The following is a 10,380-nucleotide window of genomic DNA, read 5'->3' on the forward strand; positions in this document are numbered from 1 at the left end:
AAAAGGTAATTGTTCTGAGGAAGCTGAGATCTCCCCTCTGTGCTCAAATTCAGAAACTCCGTACTGCAATTCCATTGTTGGCTGTGCTATGGTTTAATTAATGCTAAAGTATCAGGCCATTGAAAGAATTACTAGAACACCAAATAAAATACATCCACAGATAAGAGTCTATGTTAATTATGACCATCTGTTTAGAAATCCTATTTAGTACTATGAACATTCAGTGCCCTTTAAGTAACAGGATACTTGTACAAGATGTCCTTATCTCAGTGAGCTTTTCAATATTATGCAGCAATTTTTGCCCCAAATGAATTCCCATAGTAAAACATACCAAACTGGAAGTTGAACCTCTCAAAACCAAACTGCTGAGGTTATACTTTCAACATAAGCCAGAAAATTCCCATGTATTGGACAAATCAGATTTTCATCAGGCTTCTATCAAAGCACAATCAAAGCTCTAGCAGGGATGAACAAACACAGTCACCTTTAACATGCTATTGCTACATCTGTTTTTTAACCAAGGAAATTTAAAAGCAAAACAAATAAGAGCAAAACCAAACAGTGAGCCAACAGGCCTAGAAAGATTCCTCTGTTAAGAATCCCACCATTTCCTTTAGCACATCTGCTTCCCTTCCAAAACAGCAGGACGAGAGATGCACAGAACTGCAAAGCCTGTCTGTAAACACCTTCCTTAAAGCTTTTTGCAGCATTACCAGAAACATTAAGATACCAATACCAACATAACTGCTGACCTAGGGCTGATAGTGGTGCTTTTTCACCTGACTGCAAGACACAGGTAACAGCACAAACTAGACCACTCTGGGAAGTGTGTGACCGTCATGACTCACACAGGGAAAAGTTTAAGAAGAGGCTGGTACACAGAGAGCACAACTGCTGGTATGTCACTAACGAGCTCCTAATAAACAGTCTCTATGTCCACACTGCTCATTAATTATCTCAAACGCAGGGATCTCTGCTCTGAGACAATACCCATGTTCGGTTTCCACAGGTACTTCAGAGACTTGCAAGAAACCACCTCTCTGTTTATGAGCTTTTAAAATACAGTTGTTTTCCTGACCAGCATAGAAATGAACACAACAGATTCTTCAAGTGTGCACCACCGGTTTTTAAAGATCTATCTCTGGGTGCTTAATCATCCCAAATGACAGATTCTACTAAGCATGTGTTGACCTTCAGATTTCTTGACAGGAAAAAAAATCTAATTAAGTCAGCAAACAGCTGGGAAAAGCTCTCGGCTCCCAAAACTTCAAGCAGCCATAGAGGGAGGAATCTCCATACTTTATTGAGCCTGCTAGCTCTCCTGCCACTCTTGCACCGCAGTGTGTAGGAAAACAATCGCACGTCTCCTAATTACCATGTCAACTCCTACAAAAAACATAAGCCAATGTTTAATAGATTCTTGCTCCTTGTCAGAAACAATGTATTTCAGGGATGTCCTCTTGAAGAACAAATTGCTCCAGCGCTCTAAACTGAGCAAACACAAGAAGGAGAGCAAAAGAAAGAAGGTATACTAGAAATCCTTTGGATTTTGTTTTTAACAGGCAGTACACTCAATTAGAACAATTACCCTTGGTCTGTCTGTTCATTCTGGCAGACTTTTATCTATCTCTACACACACACAGGGCTCCTGTTCCCTGTCAAAATAGAAGCACCCTGCAAAAAAAATCCCAAAGAAATGGCAGATACAGAAACTGGCCAAACATACAAGGAAACAGTCTGAAAAGTCATGGCAGTTGCTACTTAAAAGATCATTACGTAGTGAATTACAATTAGTTTTACAGTATTACTACCAGAAGCAATACTTCAGATGACAAACTGAGAAACGTAAAAACCAGTACAGCTGAGTAATTTTGTGTTTCTACTACAGTAGTATTTTCCTATTGCAGTAATGGCTGCAATGGATCAGAGTAACAATGATAACTGACTGATTTTCTCATTTTAGACTAGAATATCTGATGACAGGCAAAACCTCAAACCCTTCCTCAAACAGCTGTACCACTTACAACTGATGGAAGTTGTAAGATTTAGATGTTCTTATTTTGTATTAACTTACAGCTACCTAATCCCAAGACATTCTCTACAACTAATCTAAATCATTATGCTTACTCAATAACCTCTGGACATGATAAATACAATTCAACTCTTATTTTCTGAAGAAGCCAAGCTTAGGTGATCACGCTCTTCTGTTAGTCTGTTCCTCTCCCACACTGCTCAGTCAGGGCATTTGCCAAAATGCGAGATAGGCAAGTTTCACCCCTTATCAAAGAAAGGGTTGAAGGCTTAACTCAGTTCCCCCACAGCGTCAGCTCTGCTCTGCTCAGGCTGACTCCATCAGATCCCTTGTGGGCCACGGGCAAAGACAAATAAGCAGAGCTTGGATGAGAATGAGACATGGAATAATTTTGTCAGTGCTGAACAAAGGGAAGTCTTCTCTACAGATGAAGGAAACGCTTGGAAAACTTGTGAAATTATATGGCATTTTCACAACTGAGGTTCAATTACACTCTTACTGTGGATTTAAGCCTAAATCTTAGAATTCAATTTATTTTTAATCACTAAATTAAAGCGTCCCTGATATTGACTTGCTCTTAATGCTGACTGCGGAGATCACAGTATTTCCTTTTCTAAGTGATTTCCATTAAAATTTTTCATTTATGCAGATTAATGGTTGGTTTGCAGTACAAGGAGGCAGCTTTTTCAAGCTTTCCTTCCTAAGTTACGTAGTTCTGAAAGCATCCTGACTGGGTCAAAAACTTACACATCCACATAATCAAATTATCAGTATTAACGTATTCTCTGGAAGGGCTAGAATCTTCTATTCATTTCTCTTCAACAGCCACCATCTACAGATCTAAAAAACTGGCTTCATTAAAGGCTTAGGGAAGGGCCATCCCCATAACAGCTTTGCATCATTCAGCTATGACGGCTTGAAATTAAAATAAATCCTCTTTACAGAACAGACTTACTTATTTCTACACTCCATAATATCTGTCACATGCAAATCTCTTTACATCATGTGAAAACTCTATATGGAAAGTCTTTAATGACCATGAAATATAGTATTTCAACACAATTCTTTCACTGAACATTAATGCTCTTGCGAGTATCTGGAGCCCAATTCAAGTTCCAGAAAAGTCACCAACAGAAATCCTGGGGACATACAAGAATCAGAGAGTATCTCAAGTGGGAGGGGCCATATCGTGTCCAACTGTGCTTCTCGAAAGAGTATCTGACGCTAAACCACCCGTCCAAGAGCATTGTCCAGACACTCCTTGAGCTCTGGCAGACTTGGTGCCACAACCACTTCCCTGGGGAGCCTGTTCCAGTGCCTGGCCACCCTCTGGGGGAAGAGCCTTCTACGAATGTCCAACCTGAACTTCCCTGATAGCTTCATTCCATTTCCTTGTGTCCTAAGTATAGATCTGAACATGTACATGTACCCAGACTACGTTTTGCAAAAACGCCTACAGGAGTCTCTTGTTATGTGGTTTAAAAAAATCAAGGCTTAAATGCCCTCTGCCTCCTTAAAACATGTGGCTGAAGAGTAATTCCTATCAATAGGGGTACAATATAAATTTAAGCTCGTGACTGCCAAAGTTCACTCAGTTCAGGGTTAACTCCCCCCAAACCAACACCAGAGTCAGTGTATCCTCAGCAATTCACACCTGCTCCTCCCTGCTCAAGCCCTGATACCACAAATCATGTTAGTAGATTTTAAAAGTTTCCTAAATACTTATGTAATGCCACTGTGGGTTTTTCCTTGTGTTTCAGAGGCGTCCCTGGAAGGAGAGCCTGTCCTCGCCACCAGCCTGATACCAACTCAGCTTCTGTAAGTATTGACTTTTCAGGACTAACTGAAGGGCAAATAAATGAAAAATTTTCTTTGCCACTCAAATCAGTTGAACTGCCTCTGAATGCAGAGAAAGGGAATCCACTTCTAAGCAGATCTACTTGGACACAGTTACTTCATGAAGAGATACAGTGTAGAACTCCTTACTCTTCAGTAATATTTTCAGAGAATAAGGACTTCCATGTATGGTTTAGTTCTCCAAGCTTTTTTTTTTTTTTTTTAACATGACCTCCATGTTTAAACTATACATTTTTAGAAGAGAAATTCTGTATTCTAGTATTTTAAAAGCAATTTTAATGAAATACTAATTCTATTCTGAGACGTAGGCAAGAAAACAGAGGGCTCCAGAGGAGCTGGAAAGCCTTTTTAAAGGTTGTACAGAATGACTTAAGATACCCATGGATATATATTTTTTCCTTAGGGTTGTCCAGTCAGCAAGCAGAGACCCTGTACATTCATCCTATTAAAGGTATATAAAATATCACCAAGTGAAATGTAACATACTCCTAACAAATGCTACTAGCTATTACCATCTGGATATTGTAAATATTTTATTTACTGTAAAGCAACAAAGCCTTAAATAAATGAGATCAACACTCATGACTACGAGTTCACTTTGAGATATCTAAAGCACTGACCCTAAAATCTGTTGGAATTTAGTATTTTTGAGAGAAATGGCCACAACCTCAAACAAGACAGAAACACAAGTTAATAAAACCACCTTTTCTTGGGGAAAGCTTTGCTTACAAAGCACAAACAAGAAAAAGTTCACTAAAAAGGCATGAAGGTCTTGGGAAAGCGATTCACTACAAAATTAAGAATTCAGTGTTTCATGGAATAATACTTATACCAGCAACAGAAGTCTAAATTTCTATCATTTCCACAGATGTTTAGGACAGACCAAAGGTCAAAGAACAGTATTTTGATTCAGAAGACTTACAGCTGTATTGATCGGTTCTCACTTAAAATTAGATTTCTTCTGCCACAATTGCAAATTTACACCCTTGTAACCCAAAGGACTGTTTTTAATTTTGGGTTCATTATGATGATGTAGCTATAATGGTCGTGAGAGAACAACCACAGGAGAAGCTACAGGAACTACAATTAAACCCAAACAAAATCCTAAGCTTGCGTGGAAGTGAAACAGGCCTAGATCAGGAGTTGTCCTGGTTGCCTGTCTAAACTTTGTCATTATTTTCTCTCGTTACAGATCCATACCATTCCCATCTGAACCCTCAATGAACTGAAAACTCATCACTCTCCCACCACTCTGCTGCCCTTCCTGTGCTTTGTGCTGACTCCTACACTTAACTGGAAACCCTCCGTGCACCTCGAGCATCAGCAGAAACGGGACATGCTTTTCCTGTTCAGTTGTTTTGGCTTTGTTTAAGACATTTAAAACATGACACGGTGGGTGCAGTCCTAGGGTCTGTCTCCCACCACGACTCTCCTCCACCATTACCCTAACGCACAGCTCCATGAGTATTCCAGAGTGGGAATACTCATGGCTCCGGTGCGATTCTCCCCGGTGCCAGGGGGCACCTCAGCGCGGACCGCCCGGTGCTGCGGCTCCCCAAGGGGCTGCCGGGGAGGGGACCAGAAGCTCTTGCCTCCGTTCGCCGGTGCCGGGAACGCGAGGGGGCCCCGCGGGTCCCCCCGCAGCTTCGCCCCGTCCGCAGGCCGCTGTCAGCCGCACCCGAGCCCGGCCCCGCTCCCGCACCAGGCCCGGCTGCCGCTCCAAGGCCCGGCCCGGGCTCCCGTTCCTGGGCCTGGCTCCTGTCCCCGGGCCCGGCCCGGCTCCCGCTCCTGGGCCCGGCCCTGGCTGCCCGCTCCCGCTCCCGTTGCCCGGCCCTGCTCCCGCCGTCATTTCGGAGCCGCCACCAAATGGCTGCCCGGGTCCCCGGGCCGGCTCCGAGGCCTTGGCGGGGCCCGCCGGGCGCCGACAGCCTTGAGGCCCCCGATGGGCCGCACTGGACGGGCTCAGCCCGACGCCGCTCCCGCCCGGCTCCCGCAGCGCCGGGAGGCAGAGGAAGGACCGGGGTGGGTGATGGGGGGGAGGGGGGGGGGGCGGGCGGGGCCCCGGCGGGTCAGCGCGTCCCCCGCGGCGGCCGCCCCCGCCCAGCCCGGTCCGACCCGTGCGGTGCGGTCCGTACCTGCGGGGCGGGGGCGGCGGCCGGAGCGCGGTCGGGCGGTGCCGGCCTCACGCGCCATGGGGCGGGCGCGCGGCCCGGCGGAGGCAGCGGCGGGAGCCCCGGCGGCGCCGCCTCATCGCGCTGACAGCGGCACCGCCGCCACGCCCCGCGACGCCGCTCTCGCGAGACCCGCGCGCCGCCCGCCGCACGTGACCGCGCGGAGGGAGCGGGGGAGGGAGGGAGTTACCATAGAGACGGCGGTACAGATGCGCCCGTCGCAAGGGCCCCGCCGCCAGGGGGAAGCGGGGGTCATAGAGACGACGTGAAAGAGTGGCGGCCGGCGCCGGCAGCGCCCTCTTGTGGCGCGCTTCGGTGAGAGCCGCCTCAGCGGTTCCTCGGTGCGCAGCGTTGCCCTCTGGCGTCGATTATTTATTGTCCTTTTAAATTTTAATTGATAACTTTCGCCGCTAGTGTTTATTTACTTATTTACTGTTGTTCTATATTGCAATTGATGTCTTTATTACTGCTGGCGGTGAGGAGGAAGAGAGGATTGGAGGCGCGCTCTGGCGCACATCAGTTGTCCCGGAGCCGCCTCAGGCCGGCGGGGCCCAGCGAGGTGAGGGGAGCGCTGGCGCTGCTGCCCCACCACGGCAGCCCCTGGAGCAACACCCGGCAGCTGCACCCGCTTCTCCGGTCACGCAGAGATAACACAGCCATAGCCAAGGTCACGGCGGTGCAGGGCTGTGACTCCTGAGGGGAAAAAATTCATGGCACAAGTGGGCCAGACAGAGCCGTCTGAAGGACAGAAAAACGCGTTACTAAATGACCGCCACTGGAACACCGTGTTTTGTTTACAGCATCTTGTTGGTTTGGCTTGCAAGCCAAAATACTAACTGTTAAGGTATGCACAGAATTATTAACTGTGATCAGAAAAAACGAGATGTATATCTGACACAATGCCTTATTTGCATTTCGTTTATTGTGTTATGACAGGACATGGTTACATGTACGGAGAGGGGAGAGGAAACACCTCTAATGTGAACATGTGCACAAGACCGGGGTTTGTTCACAAAGCTTACTGAGACACTGCAGCCACTGAACAGAACATGCTGGTGGCCTGTCACACAACACAACTCCCTCTCATGTTTACATGCATGACCAAAATAGCTCGGAACCTGCTCCCACAGAAGATACACTTCAAAAGATCAGCCTGTTTCCCCTTTGGCACACAGGGAAGTGCTCATGAGGGAAATACCCACACATACACCTGACCATGTAACAAGTAGTAACAGGAAAGTGCACAGTAGACATTGTACACACCCAACCCCTAACCTAGCTGATCAATAAAACCCCAAATGGGCTGATGCACTCACAGACACAGGGAAGGAAAGTGAACTGACAATAAAAACTATTGTCTTGAATTTTAGAGCCAGCCAGATTCTGAAGCATTTGGGCCAGACTTCTGGACTCAGAGCAAGAACTTGGAACAGCACTTCTGAAACTTGAAGGAAAGTGTGATACAGACAGAGTAAGAACTACTGCTTTTTGCTAATTGTAAGTACTATTATCACATATTAACAACTGAAATGACTCTTTATTCATATCACATTAAGTGGAAGAAACATGTACCAGCCAAAGACACAGACTTTGCATCACAGGGCTCTTGATGCTCGTGATGAAACTAAAATGACCTTTGACAAAGCACAAACACACTTCTGCAATCACACATCATTACTGTGTTACCGTGTCACAGAATCAGAGTAGGAGAGCTCTATGTCTAAGCCACTGCTAGTCAGAGAGAAATGCCTGTTTTTCAAAATTAGCCTTGAAACTGTGATTACCCAACAGCACACAGATGAATTTCACGAGTGCATATAGCTAAGATCTGTAAAAAAATGAAGGCAAATGTTATGATGCAACATACAGAACTAAACTTATCAAATACATTGGTATGACAGAAAAAAATCCCACTATTAGAAGAAAGAAGTTTATAAAAATTCAGAACTTGATAAAACTAAAAGCAAGTCCTTTTCATGGGACTGTCCAGTTACAAATAAACTGCAAGGCAATACTGCTTGTTTCTTTCTCTTTTACCAATTCTCTATTTGTCAGAGGCAATTTGAAAGCTTCCTTGATTAGTTTTCGTTTGTTGTGTGTCCTTAAAACATCACAGACTTGAGTATGAAAACACACCTTCTTTCTGTTGGAAGATCTAGTGAAGTTTGGGCAAGGAAGAAGGAGATGATTTCACCATGAATGATCCAGAAACTGGATGGGAACAACTGACTCACTGAATAAATACAAACACCCCCATCCCTCAGCTGTTTTCACCAACACCATGGCTCAGGCTTCAGCTTATTGCAGTATCAGTAATAGTCTGAATGTCAGCAGTGCCTGCCCTTGAAACAAGGAATATAAAACATCATTGGGGGACCAGGACATGCTCAGTATAATAGAAGCATGAAATAATTTCCCGTATTGTGCAGTTTACTTTCAACTAGGAAACGCCTTTTTTCACTGACAGCAACAGCAAGCTTAACGGAACAGGCAGGTTTCCTGCTCCAAGGCCTGTCTTGGATCACCAGCCACCTGTTTGTGCTTCTCTCCATTACACGGGGATCTGGAACTGGAATTGCATCTAGAATTTCACTAGCCAGGAGCTTTTTGTGGAGTCTGACTCCACAATTGCCCAGCTATCAATCATAGTCTATTTTAACTTTCGTAATAGTGTTCAGGTTTGGCTTTTCGCTGCTGCTCCTTCCATGAACAGAAGTCAAATGCTTTTTAAGAGCAGACTTGTGTTTAAAGTCCATGTCACAGCAGTGGCACTTGTAGGGCCTGTCCCCGCTGTGGATGTTGAGGTGATCCTGGAGCGTGCTCTTGGCAGTGAAGGTCTTCAAGCACACCATGCACTGGAAGGGCCGGATCCCCATGTGCCCCCGGATGTGCCTGTTGAGATTCTTTTTTTGCGTAAATGTTTTGCCACATTGCAAACACAGGAAGAGTTTGTGCATTTTCAAATGTCTGAGATAGTTCTCGAGGTGCAGAAAGCCCCTCGGACACTTTGGACACTGGTGCCGCCATGAGCTGCCAGAATCCTCCAGGCTCTGGAACCCGTTCACCCCACTAGAAGTTCCTTCTGGATTGTCACCAACAAAAGTCTGAAAGTGATTTCCTGACATTTCTGTATTCCTGCTTTCAACTGTAGAGTTTATCAAGGAGTGCTGGGTTTCTGGGAAATATAAATTTGTTTTAGAGGAAGTGCAAGGCTGAGGAAAATGATCATTTTCTACATTCGCAACGCTCATGGAATCCATTCTGAAGACACAGATTTCATCATCCTTATACCCGATTTCTACTGTTGATATTTCTGGGGATTTTGTGTCCTTCCTTTCTGACACCAAGCTCTGTGCTGCAGGGTGTGGGCCATCCCCATCCTCCTGTTTCACGGGGTATTCTTCATTCTCTGGGCTGTCTTCAGAGATCTCAATTATTTCACAATCTTTATCTAACACCTCGTCCCCGCTCCTCAGTTCAGCATCCGAGGAGTGGCACCCCTCAGCAGCCTGGGCACCGCTCTCCATGGAAGCGTCGATCTCCAAGTACTTGGACAAAGCCTCGGTGCACTTCTCCACAATGTGAACCATCTGCAGGTAACTCGCGGCCGTCAGGTACTTCAACAGCTCCTTCTTCTTGACTTCCAGCGCGCCCGTGTAGCAGGACAGCAACAGCTTCCTGCCCACCTCGGCGCTCTGCAGGATGGTGATCCGCACCTGCCTGGACTGGTTGAGCAGGAACTGATCCCGCATGAAGGTGGAGCAGGCGGCGAAGATCACCTTGTGCCCCTGGAACTCCGTGTCGTTGATGTAGATGGACACGTCGCAGAAGAGGTTCTGCTGCCGCAGGAGGTTCATCTTTTGCAGCACGGCATCGCCCTGCTGCTCGAACTGGAAGTGCAGCACCTCCGAGTCCGCCGCCATGGCGGGACCCGCGGGCACCGCCGGAGCGTCTCGCCGGGCGCAGCCCACCCCCGCCGCCGGCAGGACCCGCTGTCCCGGGGCTCCCGGGCCGCCGGCCGCGCTCCCGCTCCGCCCCGCTCCCCGGCCGCTCCCCGCAGCCGGTGCCGCTCTGCCGCCGGTGCCGCAGCGCCCCGGAACCGCTTCCCCGCCCGCCCCTTCCGCCCGCCCGCCCCCGGTGCGCCGTGACCGCGGTGGAAATGAGAGGCGGCGGCAGACAGAGTTAGCAGCACGTTTATTAAAAGACTTGGCACTGCTACAGCGGCTGCCGCTGGGGGAAACCGCACCGGCACCGGGGCGCGCCTCGCCCACCGTTCGGTAGAGGTAGCGACGTGTCCGCCCCCGTAAGGCATCCCGGGGA

At 47.3% G+C, this 10,380-nt stretch overlaps 2 protein-coding genes across 7 annotated transcripts in view; both read right to left on the minus strand.

Moving 5' to 3' along the window:
* Positions 1-6,107, minus strand: part of RC3H2 (ring finger and CCCH-type domains 2) — a 27,368-nt gene extending 21,261 nt beyond the window's left edge. For all 6 annotated transcript variants that reach the window (XM_069032106.1, XM_069032107.1, XM_069032104.1 and 3 more), the window contains exon 1: positions 6,025-6,107. The gene's annotated coding sequence lies outside the window, so the exon portion shown is untranslated. The remainder of the gene's footprint in view (positions 1-6,024) is intronic.
* Positions 6,108-7,577: 1,470 nt separating this feature from the next.
* Positions 7,578-10,118, minus strand: ZBTB6 (zinc finger and BTB domain containing 6). The gene has a single exon (XM_069031688.1). It carries the CDS (start codon positions 9,981-9,983, stop codon positions 8,700-8,702), a length of 1,284 nt encoding a protein of 427 aa, XP_068887789.1. The 5' UTR covers positions 9,984-10,118; the 3' UTR covers positions 7,578-8,699.
* Positions 10,119-10,380: the final 262 nt, after the last annotated feature.

This window comes from Aphelocoma coerulescens, chromosome 17 (assembly GCF_041296385.1).
Source record: "Aphelocoma coerulescens isolate FSJ_1873_10779 chromosome 17, UR_Acoe_1.0, whole genome shotgun sequence".
NCBI classification, from domain to species: domain Eukaryota; kingdom Metazoa; phylum Chordata; class Aves; order Passeriformes; family Corvidae; genus Aphelocoma; species Aphelocoma coerulescens.

Bases quoted from the DNA above. Each gene is read 5' to 3' on its own strand.
- ZBTB6 (XM_069031688.1), bottom strand. From the start codon at position 9,983: ATGGCGGCGGACTCGGAGGTGCTGCACTTCCAGTTCGAGCAGCAGGGC.